At 40.5% G+C, this 20654-nt stretch overlaps 2 protein-coding genes across 2 annotated transcripts; both read left to right on the top strand.

Moving 5' to 3' along the window:
- Window positions 1-14418: 14418 nt before the first annotated feature.
- LOC149408678 (uncharacterized) lies at window positions 14419-15748 on the top strand. The gene has a single exon (XM_089650532.1). It carries the CDS (start codon window positions 14419-14421, stop codon window positions 15730-15732), a length of 1314 nt encoding a protein of 437 aa, XP_089506658.1. The 3' UTR covers window positions 15733-15748.
- An 11-nt stretch (window positions 15749-15759) lies between these two features.
- Window positions 15760-19646, top strand: LOC149408677 (uncharacterized). Its single transcript, XM_089650531.1, has 2 exons — window positions 15760-16929; window positions 19581-19646. Exons 1-2 carry the CDS (start codon window positions 15760-15762, stop codon window positions 19644-19646), a joined length of 1236 nt encoding a protein of 411 aa, XP_089506657.1.
- The last annotated feature ends 1008 nt before the right edge of the window (window positions 19647-20654 follow it).

The raw sequence follows: 20654 nt of genomic DNA, 5'->3' as shown, positions 1-20654 counted from the left end.
GGATTCGGCCGCGCTCATTCAAAAAATCATACCTCCGAATACTAATACAGAAACATATAAACCGCTTACTGTGGTTTAAAGCCAATGAATCCACATATATTTCATCGTTTATCCATGAGTTTATTTTATTTTTTTAAACACTATAATTTAGCTGTTCACTGGAATTTTGAAATAAATCTAAAAAATCGTCTACCTAAATTTAGGCTGCCATAGGTCAAGGTCTAAACCAAAAGGCCTAAATATGAGTAGCCATCATTTGACTGGATAAATTTTACGTCCTTCTGTTCATTCCAGTAATCAATATCTGCGAAAAATTGACATTTTCAGCGAAACACAAGTTTGGCTCCGCTTATTGGGCGGAATAGCAAAAAAGGCATATGAACAATGGAGATTACTTCTAATATAAGTCAACCTAAATTAACAAAGTTTTCTTCTCAAGCGACAAGCTGCTTAACCCTGATAGTTCAATATCGTCCATGTAACCAACCAACCAACGTGGTTCATAAACACTCAGCTACCTGACCACTAACTCGTTACTTTACAGAGGATATGAATCTCACTTGAGACTGGGCGGAACTGACAAGGTTCCAGAGAAACCAGAAGACACCTATAGACTTATCCAGACAGTCAAACATCCTGGTTACAAACTTGACTCAAAATCCAACGATATTGGTTTAGTGAAGCTAGACCGAGAGTAAGTCTTTATCCCTTTTAAAACTAATTAACTTATTTGCAATCGCCATTCTTGCTGAATATTAACTTGGTATTTGGAGCACCGAGCTTCCCCGACCGAATAAACTGTGTGTAGTGCGCCTGGGGATATTTTGCGCGCGGTCTGCCGTGCATCAGCTGAGTGTATTTTCGTAACAACTTTTTTTGTAAAATGGTATTTTTTGTAAATTGTACTACCTTACCAGATAATTTATTTATGTATTTATAAAAATTTTATATATCTACCATAATAATTTTCCCCAGAATAGCAACTTGTTTTCAGAGAAATGGTTTTTCCCCTTATATTATATACAAACGTTAAATAAAGAAACCTAAAGATGTGTCAAAGGTTTTATTATATTTTCATACAGCTAAATAAGTGTCTTTCACAATGAATCTAAATAAATAGAGATATATGACAAAAGGAAGATAGTTATTAGGATATTATTAATTATTTTCTTGCCAAGCGAATAAAATATGTTTTAGCCTATATTTTTGATGCGCAGCGACGATATATATTATCATCTTTGAGCACTTTGTGAGAGGAAGAAAACAGGTATGAGGGGTGGGTGGATCAGTGTGTCCAGGAGTGACGGACGAATGAATATCCCGCTGCGGCTCAATGCGATGGGTCGAGAGACCAGTTGGAGAGGTCAAAGGGATTACTCAAAGCAGCCTCTTCCGATCTGGTACGCAACGCAGCAGGTGGACACCTCACTCGATGTACCCTGGAACCCCTGCTATATGCCCAAAGGTAACCTATAGCAGGGGTGTTCGTTATACAATAAATGTTAATTACTAAAACTAAGTTCTTCAATATCTCACATGGGCCACTTTTTATCAATTTAGTAAGAGTCCTTACGGAGAGGCGTTTTCAATCTCGTAATTTTCCCGCCTAGATGCTTTGTTCTTCATTACTTGTACATTGTCCATGGTTTTGTGTGCGAATTGTAAATTAGTTCAAGTTTCAAGTAATTTTACAAGAAGAAATTTATAAAGTATCTAGAAGAAAAACATAACATAAGCAATACTTGCTTGCAACCTTGTATCTATATTCTTCCTTCCCGTGTCCATAATCCATATCTTAAGAGGAATATGAAAGCCAAAAGTTCTTACCCCTTCCATAATAATAATCACGAAACTCAGATTGTATGTCATGTCTGCGCGAGGCAAGGAATTGTTAAATAATACCATTGCCGTGCGCGGCGAACCTGCAATAGGTAGGAAGCGCCCGGAAAGACCTTGTTCCGTTAGCGTTTCCGCACGCTTGCTAAAACCCTTTTCAACTGGTGGACGCATACTGCCGGAGTTTTGTTGACAACTCAACAACTTTTGTAAACAGCCAACAATTTTCCAACTTTAAAGATTACTGATTAAACACAGTTTTTTTTTAAAGCTGCATTTAATTTTTTTTTAGATATGTTTTTATGTATTTATAATCATTCAAAATAACAGGAGCCTTACCTAAAACAGGAAAAATGACCTAAAACTACTATAAAAGTCCATATCTTACTCTTATTATTATTTCCTTCAAATCTTGAAACTGTATTATTGATAAATCTTGCCTATTTCTTACTTATCCCTTTGGTTTTGCAAATATATTATTTACTTACTTTGTAACGTCAAAGAATTGTGCAAGTTTGGATTGCCACGGTAGTGCCTGATTATTGTTTTGTTGAGAGTTTTTCGGGTGGCTGCCCTGCGATCGGTTTGACGGGCGAACAAAAATTAAGCGGGTAGGTAGATTGGGAACAATACGCGGGAGGACGATTCCGCGGTGCGCGTGGCGTTAGGCGAGAAAAGATGGAGATTGAAATTTTGAGAAAAAGATCGCGCGGATACCTTGAACTTATCCTTTGGAGACTTTCCGTTAAAATTTACAAAACACATAACCAACGTTTCGACTCCTGTGTGAGATCGGCCTGTGCTTGTTCGAGTGTTGTGGCTTGAAGAGATGAAAATATACAATCGGTTATTTGGATTAAAAAATGGTTTTATTTGTGAAGCGTAATTCCTTGGAGACTACACTGGATTACCAAGCATGCTGTCAAGGTGACACAAAGATGAATCATCATTATTCCGTTAAACGTTCAATGGATGCTGTTTAATTGAGGATGGCCTCGCGCACTCCATCAGACGAATCTCTACCCGGCGCAACCTGCTCACCGCTGGCGGAATCTCAAAACACCTTCAGACGTGACAACATGATCAAGGTTCTTCAATGCTTTTACACATTATGTCTTCTTGCCTTAGCCCCATAATAGCCCTGGTGATTGACAAGGGTCCATGCTCATCAGACGCTCATCAGACGCTCATCAGACGTGACAACTTACATGATTCCATATAATTGAGCTAGGATTCACTCACCAAACACAAGAGCCTCGTCTCTTTATGGTGAGGAAAAGCTATTATTATTTACCTTTATAACACTGTATAATATGTATAAATTGTATATTTATTATAATATGATTTAAGATTTTCACGGCCAAAAGTATTTTTGTTATTTGTTTTTGGGGTATTATGCCGTGTTGCGCTAACTCCTTCTTTAGCCAACGTTTCGTGTTGTGCGATATGTGAAGAACATAAAATCGGAGCGGAACTTACGAAGCTGACCGATGCACTGGAGCGTAACGGCTACCCAGCAAGTCAGACAAGGCAAATCATAAGAGCCAAATCTGCACCAAACGAAGACAGAGTTGAACAAGAGTCGAAAGGCTGTGCCTTCCTGCCTTATGTGCACAATGTGACAGACAAAATTGCCAGGCTATTGAGAAAGGAAAATATCAAGACTGTCTTCGGAACAACAACAAAGATACAGGACTTACTGAGGTCTGCAAAGACTAAGTTTCCTCTGGAAACAGATGGAGTGTATAAACTCAGCTGTTCCGGGTGTGACAAGGTCTATGTAGGCCAGACAGAGCGGACTATCTCCAAAAGAATTTCAGAACACTTCAGAGCTTGTAAACTCGGGCACCCTGACAAATCGGCAATTGCCGAGCATTTGATTGACACCGGGCATTACTTTGGATTTGTTCCTGAAATCCTGGGGGGACCGAAAACTTATAGAGCACGGCTGATTACGGAGGCCATTGAAATTCATAAAAATCCCGTAAACATTAATAGAGACGATGGAGCTAAGCTTAATAGTTCTTGGTATCCGGTAATTGACGGCTGCACCAGAGCTAAACGAAGAAAACCACTTTAAATAAAAAATAAAAAATAAAATGATACGTTAATGTTAGCTCAGAGGGTTGGAGCTGGCAACACGGTATCACAACCTCATACATAAGCTCACATTTTAACACAACCTCAAATAAGACATCTGCCCTGATGATGGACACTGCAATGCTGTCCGAAACGTTGGCTAAAGAAGGAGTTAGCGCAACACGGCATAATACCCCAAAAACAAATAACAAAAATGTATATTTATTGTAAAAAACATACAAATATTAAATGCATCAAGGTTCCATTTTTTTTTCAATCAAAATTAAGTTTGAAGGTATAAATTATAAAAATTACCCTAACTAACAACCTAAAAACCTACTTTGTGGATGTTTACATCTTCCACGACTTAAATAGTTGTCTCCATTAGATATTTAAGTTGAAATCAAGTGTTTGTTATTTTTTTTAAAATGCAAAGCATAATGTATTCTTACACGGAGAAAATTTACCGACATAAAATATTGGTAATTTATTAAGTTATTTCTTCAAATTATTCGTACTCCGTGAATTGATAGGTTTCCTAATAAACTTTCAGTAAAACACGGATGTATTATCGCGATGTTGGAACACATGTTCATAAAAAATCAAATCTCATCATCATGCAATCATCAGGACAAACATAAGTGCATGTTATTGTTAGGGAGGCACATTTAAATGTATCTTTACCCCGAGTTTTAAATAAATACTGTATTGTATTATCATTATTTTATTTTTTAATTATTGTTTTTTTAAGAGAGACAAACATTCCCCGGTTACGAATAACCAGACAATATTTGAAAATCCTCTGCTACCACCACAGTAAGCGGAAAATGTTACTTGTGTCGTAATGGAGGACTTAACCAGCCGAGGAATTGAACGCACGACGCCTGGGCTTTACGGGTGGGACCCAAAAGCGATTGGCTCCAACATATTTACATTTAGGTAGAAGAAATATATTTAATTTTAATTCTAGGTTATCTTGGAGAAATTCCCATTCGACGAATGTTCGAAACTGTACCCACCGGTTAGATTATTAATAAATGGCCTGGATAATGTTACTCAACTCTGTTTTGGTCATCACACTGAGCAAAAAGACACTTGCCAGGTATGTTATATAATAGTGAATTTTTTTACTGTCAGTTTTGAGAAACATCTATTTCTGATGGAGAATAACTAAAAGATAATTGTAAAAATACCTAAGAGGAAAATATTATTCCTCCAAGAAAAAATGAAAAGAAGGTTTATGACGCTAGCAGACTGCAGCCGGTTCCTGGCGGGTTTTCACCGGCCGGCGTTGATCTGTACGGCAATATACGCAGGGAACGGGACCGTTCCGGCCAAAACCAAACCGGGAAGGCGGGAGGACGCGTCTCTTTCAAAAATCCTCTCTCTCGTTCTGACAAAATGGCAATTAGAATGGCACAGAAAATTAAGTTCGGTATAGTCTGCAGCGCAGTTAAGTGTGAAATTTTTTTGCGCAGGGTCGGAAGCAATTGGTATATGTCGATTACTTACGGACCCGCTAGACCGTTAGACGACGGGCTTAGTATGCCAGCTAAAATGCCGAGCGTCATGTGCTGGCACTGACACCATTTTCATAAATAACTTCTTGTTTTTTTGCAAACTTACGTTTTTGTCCGTCTTACCAGATACATAATGTGTTTATGTATGTATAAAATCGTATACATTTATTTATGCAGTTTCCCCGGGAAATCTACTTACATTACGAATTTTTATAAGTAAGCCTGTTGAAAAACATATAAACGACACATACAGTTTTTGTTATTTGTTTTTGGGGTGTTATGCCGTGTTGCGCTAACTCCTTCTTTAGCCAACGTTTCGGACAGCATTGCAGTGTCCATCATCAGGGCAGATGTGTTATATGAGGTTGTGGTGAAATATGAGCTTATGTATGAGGTTATGATACCGTGTTGCCAGCTCCAACCCTCTGAGCTAACATTAATGTATCATTTTTTATTTAAAGTGGTTTTCTTCGTTTAGCTCTGGTGTATCCGTCAATTACCGGATACCAAGAACTATTAAGCTTAGCTCCATCGTCTCTATTAATGTTTACGGGATTTTTATGAATTTCAGGGCAGATGTGTCTCGAATTATTCAGTTTGTGTTACTTTTTGGCTTAAGAAAATAAAGATTTTAAGTACTTAGAGATACGTTAGAGTGCAGTTTACGTGGAGAACACCATTCAACTACTTCATTTTAAAAGCGTCTATTCAAGGGATGGGTATAATAAGGGAAGAAAATTATACTGTGCAAATCCCTGATCACGAGAACGAGTTGTAAAAACATCCGCTTCTCATGTGGGCAAATGTTACTCACAAACAGGATGAGGTAAAACATCTGGAGCGTTTCCAGAACAGGTACCGGTTCCCAGGACGACTGCACTTCTCGACCCGCTCTCTTAAATATATGTAGGAAAATCTTAATGTGCATCTCTATTAATCGAAATGCTTTTTTATTGGCAGGGAGATGCCGGAGGTCCAGTACAAATATACAATGGCAAGGCAGTAGACTGCACTTATCTTGTCGTTGGAATTACCTCGTTTGGAAGATTATGTGGTGAACCTGGCTACCCGGCAGTCTACACAAAAGTTTCTCCATACATCCCGTGGATCGAGTCCATCGTGTGGCCGGATATTGATAATATTATGTTTCTCCCATGACGTGGTCAGCACACTAGTGGCCCTAGTAACTCCCATGATATCAACACACTAGTGGCCCTAGTAACTCCCATGATGTCAACACACTAGTGGCCCTAGTAACTCCCATGATGTCAACACACTAGTGGCCCTAGTAACTCCCATGACGTCAACACACTAGTGGCCCTAGTAACTCCCATGACGTCAACACACTAGTGGCCCTAGTAACTCCCATGACGTCAACACACTAGTGGCCCTAGTAACTCCCATGATGTCAACACACTAGTGGCCCTAGTAACTCCCATGATGTCAACACACTAGTGGCCCTAGTAACTCCCATGATGTCAACACACTAGTGGCCCTAGTAACTCCCATGATGTCAACACACTAGTGGCCCTAGTAACTCCCATGATGTCAACACACTAGTGGCCCTAGTAACTCCCATGATGTCAACACACTAGTGGCCCTAGTAACTCCCATGATGTCAACACACTAGTGGCCCTAGTAACTCCCATGATATCAACACACTAGTGGCCCTAGTAACTCCCATGATGTCAACACACTAGTGGCCCTAGTAACTCCCATGATGTCAACACACTAGTGGCCCTAGTAACTCCCATGATGTCAACACACTAGTGGCCCTAGTAACTCCCATGACGTCAACACACTAGTGGCCCTAGTAACTCCCATGATGTCAACACACTAGTGGCCCTAGTAACTCCCATGATGTCAACACACTAGTGGCCCTAGTAACTCCCATGATGTCAACACACTAGTGGCCCTAGTAACTCCCATGATGTCAACACACTAGTGGCCCTAGTAACTCCCATGATGTCAACACACTAGTGGCCCTAGTAACTCCCATGACGTCAACACACTAGTGGCCCTAGTAACTCCCATGATGTCAACACACTAGTGGCCCTAGTAACTCCCATGACGTCAACACACTAGTGGCCCTAGTAACTCCCATGATGTCAACACACTAGTGGCCCTAGTAACTCCCATGATGTCAACACACTAGTGGCCCTAGTAACTCCCATGATGTCAACACACTAGTGGCCCTAGTAACTCCCATGATGTCAACACACTAGTGGCCCTAGTAACTCCCATGATGTCAACACACTAGTGGCCTTAGTAACTCCCATGATGTCAACACACTAGTGGCCCTAGTAACTCCCATGATGTCAACACACTAGTGGCCCTAGTAACTCCCATGATGTCAACACACTAGTGGCCCTAGTAACTCCCATGATGTCAACACACCAGTGGCCCTAGTAACTCCCATGACGAAAACACATTAGTGGCCCTAAGCATCTCTTTTTGAAACGTTTTAATAAAAAAATAATGTGACTCTACTTCATTTTTGTGTATTATTGAATGCTATATTTATTGTAATATTTAATGTAACATCATTAGTACCGTACCTGAGCTTACAGCCTGGCAGCAATTTCTACAAACCAAAGCAATAATTTGAGTAAAATACATTTATTTATTTTTTAAATTCTCATACATCTACTTACCCAAATTTAATAAATCAGTACTCATATATCATACAGTGCACATTGTAAATATATAAATATATGTATGTGTTCATTCCAAATTAAATAACTATTGTAAATAATTTAGACGTAAGATTAATTTTCCCACCATTTTTAATGTTATCACAACATAATCTATTTTCCTCACATCTGAAATGTAAAATCCCAAATGAAATAATTGAACAGCCTGGTATTTTATAATCACAATGTCCTTCAAGGATTGTTTCTCAGTATGAAATGTATGTTTAAGTGTCGGTTTGTGTGCACTGACCAATACTCTTAAGTACCTACTTTCCGAAGCCCTTGAATAGTGTTTGTTTGGTTTAAGATCTCGCAAACGAATGCTTAAAAGTGCTGAGCGCTGGACACATATTTTGGTTATTTTAGCGATCACTCGAGTGGTTAAATTGGTAAATAAATTTAATAGTTAAAATATTTTTTATAGCGTAAAAGAATAAAACAATAACACGTAATACACAATACCATAACAATACACAATTCGTTTTGAAACGTTATATAACATTATATAACCACACCAGTTTTGAAACGTTATATAACATTATATAACCACACCAGTTTTGAAAAGTTATATAACATTACATAACCACACCAGTTTTGAAACGTTATATAACATTATATAACCACACCAGTTTTGAAACGTTATATAACATTATATAACCACACCAGTTTTGAAACGTTATATAACATTATATAACCGCACAATAACATAATTTTTTAGTTTTTTTCATTATTTACCGCCTTTGTTTTTGTATTTTATTTTATTTCATCTCAGTTTTATTTTATTTGATTTCTAATTATCATGTAATGTTGTTTTATATTGAATTTAATTAAATTGTAAAATGGATGCCTCAGTACGGGCAAAGTACCCAGTGAGACCCATTTTATCATTTAATGTTTGAAAATACATAATATAAAAACAAACTGCAGATGTAGAAGCTGTTTTCGTTTTTGGAATTTTGTTCTGTTCCAATGGCATTATTGTAGTAAGCAAACTAGTATAAACTTATTGCAGAAATACCTACCACATAACTGTAGTATAATTTAAAAATTCACGCAGTAATAAGTGTAAAGAGTAATACAATAGTGATGTAAATGACGGAGGTTAAGGATTTACTGATCGCCACATCGAATCCGGTTGCAAAAGCTTCCAAGGTACTCGGAACCTGTAAAGATTTTAAAGAAGTAAATAAAATTAAAATGCTGTACTTGCGTATGTACGTACACCGTTCTTTCTAGAATCCCAGTTATATTAAAGGATTTGAACAAAATCGTTTTCTACCATAACTTGATTTTAGGGGTTATTGTCCTCATTTGACTCATGACTCATGAGGAATCAGCTGCGATCTTTTAGGATTTCGTCACTGGAAAGTCGTAAAAATTCAGTAGATATAATATTTTTATATAAAAATAGCTACCTACATGATAGAATGTCCGGAACTACTTAAAAAATCCAAATCAGAAAAAAGCACATACGAGTATTAAATGCTTCTCTATGCAACACTAACTCAAAACAAAATACATTAATTGTTCGCGTTTCACATGTTTAAACCATCATACAGTGAATTTGACGTATTTAATACAACACCCCACAATTTCAAACCCAAAATCAATAAATAACACACACAATACATTTTACTCTCCACAGATTAGATCCCTTTCCTTGTTTTCTTCTTCTCCTCCCTCCCTGGGGCTAGGCTAGCGCAACTATAATCAGTGAAAACATCTAATAATTACTATACATTGTAAAATAATAAAAGTGTTGGTTTTCCAAAAATAAAATAAAATCCACCTGAATACCAGAATATTGTGGTGAGGGGGAGTTGCAAAACGATGACGGAGGGCGCAATAAAGCAACAAGAAGGGAAACTAAAATACCCCCTAGATCCCCAAAGCCGCGATACTGAATCAAGATGGCCGCCACTAAAGGCTGAGAAGTATGGATTAAATAATGTTATTTCTTGCCAATTATGGCAAAATATGAAATAATATAATACTAAATGCAGACTAAAGTGAAAAAAACATGGGTAATTGCACATTGGGGAAATTGTATTGACGTTTAATTAAATAAGAGAAAATTTCATTCTTAAAAAACATTCAATTCCTTTGTTAAAATGCAACATTGATATGTGCAGTACTCATAACAATATAAGGGATATATAAGACGCAGAAATAAACTAAATAGAGTATAGATTAGTACAGAGCTCATTTATAAAATTATAGTTGCCCCACATCTTATAGTAAGAGTTTCAAAAACTTAACACAATTTCCTCATCCATTTTCCGTGAATAATTTTTCAGGAAAATAAAAATTACCCAATGTGGAAAATTTCCAAACTTCACACAATATAAAAAAGATATACGTTTTTGTAAAACTTTTGGGACTCATTTTCTGATATTCCAAATTTCACAGAAGAATTTTTTCCAGAATTTTTTTTTTTTCTTAAAACGGAAAATTTCCAAACTTCAATAATATCAAAAGACAATTATTTTTTATGTGAACGTATTGTATTAATAATGAATGTAACGTATGACGGACCCCGAAATTTTTTTCCTTTGGGCGCTGTGTGGAATTATTGAAAAAATCTTCTTGTCCAGATACCGTCACCGTTAAGATAGAACCAGATAATGGAGAAAGAGACAAAGGTGATATGGCACACATCAAAAGCTGTAAAGAAGGAATGTTTGGAGAACGCTGAGAATACCAGTCACACAGACGATAGTAAGTGGTACAGGAGAAGTGATTTGAGATATTCACAGCCAAAAGTATTAATCGGATCGGAACTTATAAATAACAGAAAAAACACATATTTTATTAGAAAAATAGCTAATTACTACCACCTTACTTTTTTGTTGTTTCATATAAAACAATCACAGTTTCATAAAATGTTCTCAAATTGCGGTCGGAACCTTTGGTTTCATAGATTTTATAGGTATAGGTACATTTGATTTATTCTGTGGTTAACTTTTACATTTGATTATAAAGCTTTGTGTTTAAGCTGATAATTCTAACTGTGACGGAAAGGGAGAAAACGATATCTCTGAGACCATTATAGTCCAAGAGATGACCGTAAAAATCCCATCCCATAGGCCACATGAACCAAATTAGTACTGGGCTTTAACCCCAAATAAGATTATTTAAAAAAACGCATTCATCCAGATTTCGGCCCGGGAGGAGTCCTGGAAAGCGATGACTTCCGGTGTCATTTTTCACATTACCAAAACTAACGGCAAAAGTTGATTGCAAATTTGTTATGAAAAAAAAAAAATCGTTCGGCCAACTTTTGTGTGGGCAGAAGTACCTAACAAATGACATTGTAGGTATCCTCCAGATGCGGCAAACTATCTAAGATTGTTCTTATTAGTGCCAGGAGTATTGTGAGTGGGATTGGTTTGAATGGTAGAAGAATTCTGGGATGCCTGTGGATGACTTAACGCATTGTCTTGGTTTTGGAATTAGTTAAGTATCCAATTAATTACAATGTTTTTTTTTTCGTTTATTTATTTTTTATTTATTAATAAATTTTTTGTTATACGGGTAAATATATAATATATATTTACATATACGAGTAAATATATAAATTTTATATTAAGTAAAAAATTATACAATCAAAAAAAAAATTAATACTATAGTGCATATATGTATAAAATCAAAAAATCCCACATAGGCATCGCCAGTTCGTGGGTATACTTTAAGGGGTTTTACTATGCAATTAAGATTATAAATTATAACATTATGTTTTAAAATATTTATAAAACAAATAATTCCGTATTTACAAAATTATAATAAAAAAGGCAAAATTAAAATTAAGAATTTGTAAAGTGAGAGCAGGTAAGTATTTGTGTCATTGGTTCGCTGGGATTGGTGATGTGTTATCTATTAAGTCTGCCATGTCTTCCATTTTTTGGTTTTTGCTGTGCATTAATCATTAGTAGTCTAGGAGATAAGATTCCTTCATCAAGTCCCAGTACGTGTTTACTGTAATGGTATGGCGTTTGCATCCTTGATTCGTATTATGGGGGAGTCGTCGCTCTTTCTTAGTAAAATTTGTCCGTCCTTCGTTCATACATATTTGTACCCAAAAGCTTTTGTCGACTTTGCCAAGCACAAGAGCTGCTTGGTTAGCTTGTCATTAATGCGTTGACTCCGAGTATTTAATTTCTTTAGGGGTGAGAATTCTTTTAATTTTGTTTTGTCTAATGACCTTCTCCTTTTGAATTGTATTGGATAGAAATAATTTGCTTGTCCGGATTGTAGTAGCTTATCAAAGAATTATTTTTTAATAGGTCACTGCAGTCTCGGGCCGACATCAGTAGTTCAATGGGTTTTTGTACGTTATCATTTTTCTTCACTTGAATTCCTTGTATTTCGATAGAATTTTCCTGTTGAATATGATTTAGTTTAAGGGGTTTTAACAATTTTGTTTTGCAATTCATCAATTTTGGCTTCGTTTTTTTTTGGTGGTCGTTTGTTTTTTATTTTCTTTTTCAAAATCATCAATTTTGCTCGAGCAGAATTCTACATTCTTAACTAGGTCTTGTATATCGTTTTTAATATCCAAAAATTGTTTATTTATTTATTTTTTTATAAAATTTTGCAGTTGAAGATCAATTCTATAATGTAATAATTCTATCAGTTTGTTTGTAATAATATTATCAGTCATTGTTTGTAATAATTCTTTCAGTCATTGTTTGTATTAATCATATCAGTCATTGTTTGTAATGATTCTTTCAGTCATTGTTTGTATTAATTCTATCAGTCATTGTTTGTAATAATTCTTTCAGTCATTTTTGTAATAATTGTTCTTTGAAGCTTTCAAATTTTTGAACCATATCACTTTTCGGGGCCATTTTTTAAAGATGGTTTGAGTTTGAAATTGATAATTTTTATATATTAAATTTTATATTTATAATAAATTTTATTAAATTTACAATCTAGTAACATCTATCTGCTTACTTATAATTTTTGAAAGATATTGATATTGCTAGGTGACTGATTACGCTTTGTCCACTGGTCGATAGATGGTGTAGTACGACAATAATAAATCAAATAATTATTTAAATTATAACAAATGATTTATGTACTTTTTAAGTATCACTTTTTTATTTTGTTTATGTTGAATTTATCAGCAGATGATTTGTGGGGAAACACTGTTTTCGTTTACTTTTACTATTGTTTTCGCACTATTTTAAAATGAAAAATGGTGTTGAAAAATTAGATTTCAAAAGACCGTTAGGTTTTGTTGAGTAAAGTTTTTAAAGTGATATTATTGTTTATTTTAAATTCTCTCTTTTGTGTATTAAACTTTGATTATTCACTACTATAGTTTTTATTTTTCACTTTAAATTACTTCAATTTTAAATATATGTAACAGACGTTGTTGGCCATATTTTTCCATTTCTAAAAATATCTCAACTTTTATAAAATGTGCCAACTCCACGCCACTGGCAAATTCCGCCACTGCTCATTTCATAGTGGGGTAAACTGCCCTCGATACGCGGCTTGTATATTTGTATGTTTCAATCATACTTCCACTTGTAAATATTGTTTTCCTTCTTTATTATTTAATTTTAGATGCCAAACCATCAGGCGAACACATCTCTGATGTGTTACTATTAATGTAAGTATGCATACATTATTTCGTACTAACAATCATGCATGCAGGGACATTGGAGGGTCAAGAATCGTTTTAAAATAAATGTAGCTTCTTTTTACAAAAAAAAAATTAGAGTCCTGACGTGTGCGGCTAAGGAAATTAAACTAGCAGTTTCCTCATACAGCCGTTGGGAAAGGGTGGATCCCCTCCAATGCTCATTTCATAGCCCGTTTTGGCCCGTTTCGTCCAAAATGTTTTTTATTTTATTTTATGGATTCTTTCGTAATCCTCTAACTAGCTAGGGCTTATAACAATACCCTTTATGTTTCAAACTAACTAGTACTGCGGCTGATTCGCCTTATTAGTATCACCATCTGATGGTTGTATTTAATTGACTGAATTTATGTTACATTAATAAGTTTTATGAGGAAAAATTCTTAACTGGATAAAAAACCTCATTATAGCGTAGGGAGTGTGGCGAACCCATCGCTCAGGGAGTGGAAACACGACCTGCAATAGCCATCCCAAGCTAAGGTGTGAGATACCGTGCTCAGGGCTGAATGACACTGGGGAACAGTGTCACGAACGGTTCCTCCGAGACACAAGGTCGCATCTCGGAGTATACAGACCTTACCCCAGCATTCGGGGCTCTGCTGGGGTGGACCTTTTATTTCCCTAGATACTCGTGGGACCAAATATGGACTGTAAAAACAAAAACCAAAACAACACTGACGAGGGACCTTTAAGGAACCTAGGGGGAGTGGAAGGAGGAGTTGAGGCCGCCTCGGTGGACTCATCCCTCTTGGGGCCTTTGAGGAACCAAGAGGAAGTGGAGAGGAGAGATGGGACCACCCTGGTGGACTCTTCCCTTGAGGGGCCCTCTGGGAACCATAAAGAAGGACCTCCGACGGACGCAACACGGCGGGATCCCCCAGGGGATCCAGACGTGGAAATGCAGGGACCATCATCAGGGGACCTGGAAAATAACTTCTTTAAGAACCCCCGACTCCAACTGGGGCCCTCGGGAAACCAGTGGAGAGGGGGGGACTTAAAGAAGAGACTCACTCCAACAACCACCGCTGAGGAAGACAAGGTAAAGTCCCTGTCAGACGATGTGAAAAAAATTCACATCAGTAAGAAACTCAGTGGGGCTGCGAGGAGAAAACTCAAAAGAGAGAAGCAGGGGCGGCAGGAAGGAAACCGGGAACAACCAGGGACTGTAAAAGTCCGCTGGGGACAACCAGGGACCTCGAAGGCCGGAACCAGGCAAGGCAAACCAGGGACAGACCGGAAGCTAACGGGGACCGCAGAAGGTAACCGGGAGCAACCTGGAACGCCCGGGGAAAAGAAGGCTGGGAAGAGGAGAAGAACCTCACCAGAACCTAAACCCTTGGGGCTTTCACCGGGAAATTCCAGGAAAAAGCCCCGAGGAATTCTCACCTCTGCTACCTATGCGGAAGCCGCTGGAAATAAAATTCGAGTGGCTGTTGTACATAGGAACAGAGAGGAAGAATTTACAAAAGAGCAGGAGGCCCTCGTGAGTGAGGCGGCCGCGGATCTGATTTTGAGCATCCCAAAGGGGCAGTTCAAACCCAGATTCGATGAATGCTTCACTCAGAGGGGCGTCCTGAAAATGACCTGCTCCGACAAGGAGTCAGAGACATGGCTGAGGGAGATGGTGCCGACCATACGGAAATGGCAGGGCTGCGACCTGGAGGTGGTGGGGTTGCAGGAACTGCCAAAGTACGTAAAGGTTATGGCAGTAATCCCCGAAAATGGAGCAGTAAGCACCGAGAGGTTGCTACAACTGCTGGAGAACCAGACTCCCCGGCTACACACAAAAAAATGGATCGTCCACGACTCGATCAGGGATAAGAACATGTATCGCCTGATCATGAGTGTGGACGAGGAAAGTGTGAAGGTGCTGAGGGAGATGGGGATGACGGCGCATGTCGGGATAAGGAAGGCCACTTTCACGGTGCGCTCTCCTAACACCGAGGAGCGTAAATAGGAGGAATGACTTAAGGATTAGGCAGTAATGGCTAAAAACTTACAGTTCATTCAAATAAACTTGCACCGCAGTCCGGCAGCGACTGCAGTGCTTAGCAGTAGAGTCACTCGGGACAGTGTGGACGTCGCGCTGATCCAAGAACCCTGGACTTATAGGGGGAAGGTCAGAGGACTAAACATGAACCAAGGTCTAATCTATTATAACGAGTCGGGGGACAGACCCAGGGCCTGTATTCTCATCAGAGGGATACCTGGCACACTGCTACCCGAACACTGCAGTAGGGACTTAGTGGCTGTGAAGCTACAGGTCACGCTGGACCAAAGAAGCAGGGAAGTAGTTGTGGCATCAGCATACATGCCCTATGACTCTGTGGAACCACCACCCTCAAGGGAAATAACGAGACTCGTCCAAGACTGCAGGGAGAAGGGTAGGGAACTGATACTCGGAGCAGATGCTAACTCGCACCACACTGTGTGGGGGAGTACGGACATCAACAAACGAGGACAGGACCTCCTGGAATACCTGATGACAGTGAACCTTGAGATTCTTAATAGAGGTAGGGAACCCACCTTCGTTATAAGTAACAGACAGGAGGTGATAGACCTGACCCTAGGAACATTAAGAGTCTCAGGATGGAGAGTATCGGACGAACCATCCCTGTCGGACCACCGACACATAGAATTTAAACTAGAGGGAGAAACAAGCAAAACGGGGACCGATACATATAGGAACCCAAAAGCAACTGACTGGACTAGATACTCGGAGGAACTAAATATAGGAATGACAAGATTCCCAGCTAAATACGGCTGCCCCGAAGAAATTGAGGACGCAGTAGAAGTACTGAGGGACTCAATGATAAGGGCATACGAAAATAGCTGCCCTCTGAAGACAAGTACCAGGGACAAAACACCGTGGTGGAGCAGAAGACTGCAGGAGCTACGGAAAATAGTAAGGCAAGCTTTCAACAAGGCCAAAAAGTCAGGAAACTGGGATGCCCACAAGCAATACCAGAAAGAGTACAAGGTGGCAATCCAGAAAGCCAAAACATGCTCCTGGGAGAAATACTGTGGGGAGGTGGAAACCATCCCACAGACTGCAAGAATCCAAAAAATTCTTGCAAAAGACCCAGGGGCAGCAAAAGGCCCATTCAAAAAAGCTGATGGAGGATATACCAACAGTTGGGAGGAGGAGTTGGAGGTACTGCTGGGGAAACATTTTCCCGGCTACAAAAAGTTAGAAGCAGATGATACCGGTCCACCACCAGCCCGAGTTACACGGGAAGGTAAGGACTGGGACACTGCGGCTAAAATAGTTACTCCCTCCAGAGTTAAATGGGCAATCAGAGGGTTTGACCCTTTTAAAAGCGCAGGAGAGGATGGAATCTTTCCGGCACTTCTACAGAGGGGCCTAGATACAATCCTACTTCCGGTGACGAAGATCCTGAGGGCATGCTGTGCCCTCGGATACATCCCCATACCATGGCGGAAGACAAGGGTAGTGTTCATACCCAAACCGGGGAGAGCTGACTACGACCAACCAGGTGCATTCCGCCCAATTAGCCTCACCTCATTTCTTTTGAAGACAATGGAGAGGCTAATGGACAGGCACATAAGGGACGGGGCACTGAAAGAGAAGCCCCTCCACGAGTTACAGTTTGCTTACCAAGCAGGTAAGTCAGTCGACGCGGCACTGCACAGGTTGGTGTACAAACTGGAGCAGGCACAAGCGACTGGGGAACTGGCGGTAGGGCTATTCCTGGATATAGAGGGAGCATTTAACTGCACCACTATTAAATCCATTGATGAAGCGGCAGAAAGACATGGACTCGACAAAACCACCAGAAGGTGGCTGAGGAACATGCTCTCAGGCCGGATACTTACGGTGACAAGGGGTGAGGTAAGCATCAAAGTGCTGGTGACACGAGGGTGTCCACAGGGAGGGGTCTTATCACCCTTGCTGTGGAGCCTGGTGGTGGACAACCTCATCCGGAAACTCAACAACAGGGGCCTATATACGCAAGGGTATGCGGATGACATTGCAACCATAATAAGGTGTTGGGATGCAGACACAACCCGAGGCCTTATACAGTCAACACTAGCAACAGTGGAAGAATGGTGTGAAGAAACAGGATTGTCAGTCAACCCAGACAAGACAGAACTAGTAATCTTTACGCGTAAAAGGAAACTAGAAGGATGGAGCAATCCAACCTTCTATGGAAAGGAATTAGAACCCTCTGACACGGTTAAGTACCTCGGAGTCATCATAGATGCCAAACTGAGCTGGAAAAACCAGGTGGAAACTGTAGGCAGAAAGGCCTGTGCTCTGATGTGGGCAACTAGGCGAATCTGCGGCAGAACGTGGGGTCTCAAACCTAAAATGATGCAATGGCTTTACACAGCCGTTGTAAAACCAAGGATCATGCACGCAGCCCTGGTCTGGTGGAGGAGAACAACACTGAAAACAGTGATGGTCACACTCAATCACATACAGGGACTTGCATGCAGAAGCATCACAGGAGCCATGAGAACCACTCCAATACTAGCCATGGGAGTGCTGCTGAACCTACCCCCACTAAACATAGAAATAGAGGGGGCGGCGATGGCGGCAGCCTACAGGTTACATTGCAATGGCCAATGGAGAGGAGAGTTGCCCAGAAACAGTCACACGGAGATAGGAATAAGACTGAGGGCAATTAGTCCGACGGCTGGGATGAAGCAGGACGGCAAACAAGCCGAATACTTCTTCGGACAGCTGTTTAAAGTGACGTACCCCACAAGGGAGGAATGGGACACGGTCCCAGGTCCAAACTCCAAACAGGAACTAATCTGGTTCACAGACGGGTCCAAGATGGAGGAAGGAACAGGGGCCGGGGTCTGTCTACAGGGATCTAAGAGGGAACTCAGTATACCTCTAGGAATGCACTGCACTGTGTTTCAAGCTGAGATGAAAGCCATCTTAGTCTGCGCACAGGAGAATATGAGTATCGGGTACAGAAATAAGAACATAAACATATGTTCTGATAGCCAGGCGGCCTTAATGGCACTGGAAAGTAACCGATGCGACTCCAGACTGGTGATGGAATGCAGGACTATCCTAATAGAACTGGCGACCATCAATAAAGTAACCCTGCTCTGGGTACCAGGACATAAAGGTATTGAGGGCAACGAGCGGGCTGATGAACTAGCAAGGAAAGGGGCGAAAGCACCACTTGTGGGATCTGAGCCGGCCGTAGGAGTAGCAGCTTGCCACACCAAACTACATATCAAGAGGTGGGTCAAATCCCAACACTGGAAGGAATGGAAGAAGGCACCCGGAATGAGGCAATCTAAAGTACTCATAAACGGACCGGACCCTAACCGAACCAGGCAACTACTCGATATGGACAGAAACTCACTGAGGGAACTGGTAGGACTATTAACGGGACACTGCCATCTCAGGAGACACATGCAACTGTTGGGAGTGGAAAACACCAACATCTGTAGGAAATGTGAAGAGGAGGAAGAGACTCCAATTCACCTATGGTGCCAATGCCCCGCTCTGCTGGGAATAAGGCTCAGATACCTGGGAAGACACAGTGTGGAACCAGAAGACATCGCCACATATCCAATGACAGCCCTGGTGAACTTCATAAAAGGGACCGGGTTACTGGCAAGGGAATGAGGTAAAATGGGAGATAGTACAATGGGCCTATGGCCTAAGTGCTCGCGGGGAGCGTAAGTAAACCGCCTCCGACTATAAAAAAAAAAAAAAAAAAAAAAAAAAAAACCTCATTTAAATGACAAGAAAAAGAAAAACAATAGGTTCTGAACTTTTTACGCTGTTTTACTTTGTGATTTACTGAATTTAAGTATTTCATTTTTTCATGTTTTGGCTGCGTCCTTTTCGCTTCGGTGGTCCTGCAAAAAAGTTTGTGAGAGAATTGCTGTGGGAGAAAAAACATATTTTGTTATATTAAAAAAGGATACTATTTCTCCGCCATCGCTGTCATTTTTCTCATGGAGCTTCACGGTGTGATCTCCTTGAGAAGCTCCATTAGGATAATCAGTTTCTCTGTTTTGGATGAGCAGGAGGCCAGTCTTTCACGTACCCTGATGAGGCCTTGCAGTAGGATCATTATGTCCTCGTCATCAGAGGATCCGGTGTTTGGCGCTTGGCGTTGTTCCGGTATGGCTCTTCGTGGTTCCTGTTGTTCAGGAGCCTGTTGCTGGTGGTTGCTTCGGCCCGCTACGTCTGCCCAGGACCGGCCGTCTACTCGGGCCGCGGGTCTCTGTGCCCGGGGCTCTGCCTCTTTGCGCCTCTGGGCGTTGGATTGCTCCTGTCTGCGCTGGAGAGCAGCTACGTATGCCACCCTGTTGGGGCATTTGCCGTAGTTTGCGGGATGGGCTCCGCCGCAATTGCAGCAGACGGCCGGCTCTTCTCTGTTGGTTTTCGGGCACTCCGGTGTGGCGTGACGTCCTTCGCATTTGACGCAGCGGGCAACGTGTGCGCAATTTCCGGACCCATGTCCGAAATTTTGGCATCTGTGGCACTGTGTTCCGTGTTGGAGGTGGTTGCTTCGGTACTTCCTCATAGTAATCCTGCAGTGGCACAGGTAGACCACTGCGGCTCTCAGGTGGCCCATGTTTGTTTCCTGGCCAAAGTGGGCCAGGTAAAGCGGGTATTCTGTTCCCGGGGAGGTCATCATGACCACAGTCCTTGCCGGGAATCCTTGATTCTCAAGGTCTTCCATTATGTCACCTGGTGACAACTTCGGGAGTCCTCTGATGACAGTCTTCTTAAGTTTTTCCGCTTCTGTGGTGAACGTGTGGAAAGGCTTCTCCTCTCCACGTAGGGCTGCTGTCAGTTTTTTGTGGGCTTCTACTGAGCTCACCACAACGCTGATTTTGCCTCTTTTGGCATACCGGCAGTTGAAGTGGGCACTT

The sequence above is a fragment of the Hesperophylax consimilis genome, unplaced genomic scaffold (assembly GCF_061612785.1).
Source record: "Hesperophylax consimilis isolate HC1 unplaced genomic scaffold, BYU_Hcon_1.0 scaffold_122, whole genome shotgun sequence".
In the NCBI taxonomy this organism is placed as follows: Eukaryota; Metazoa; Arthropoda; class Insecta; order Trichoptera; family Limnephilidae; genus Hesperophylax; species Hesperophylax consimilis.
The sequence above is the reverse complement of the archived record's forward strand: the minus strand, read 5'-3'. Positions and strand labels throughout refer to the sequence as shown.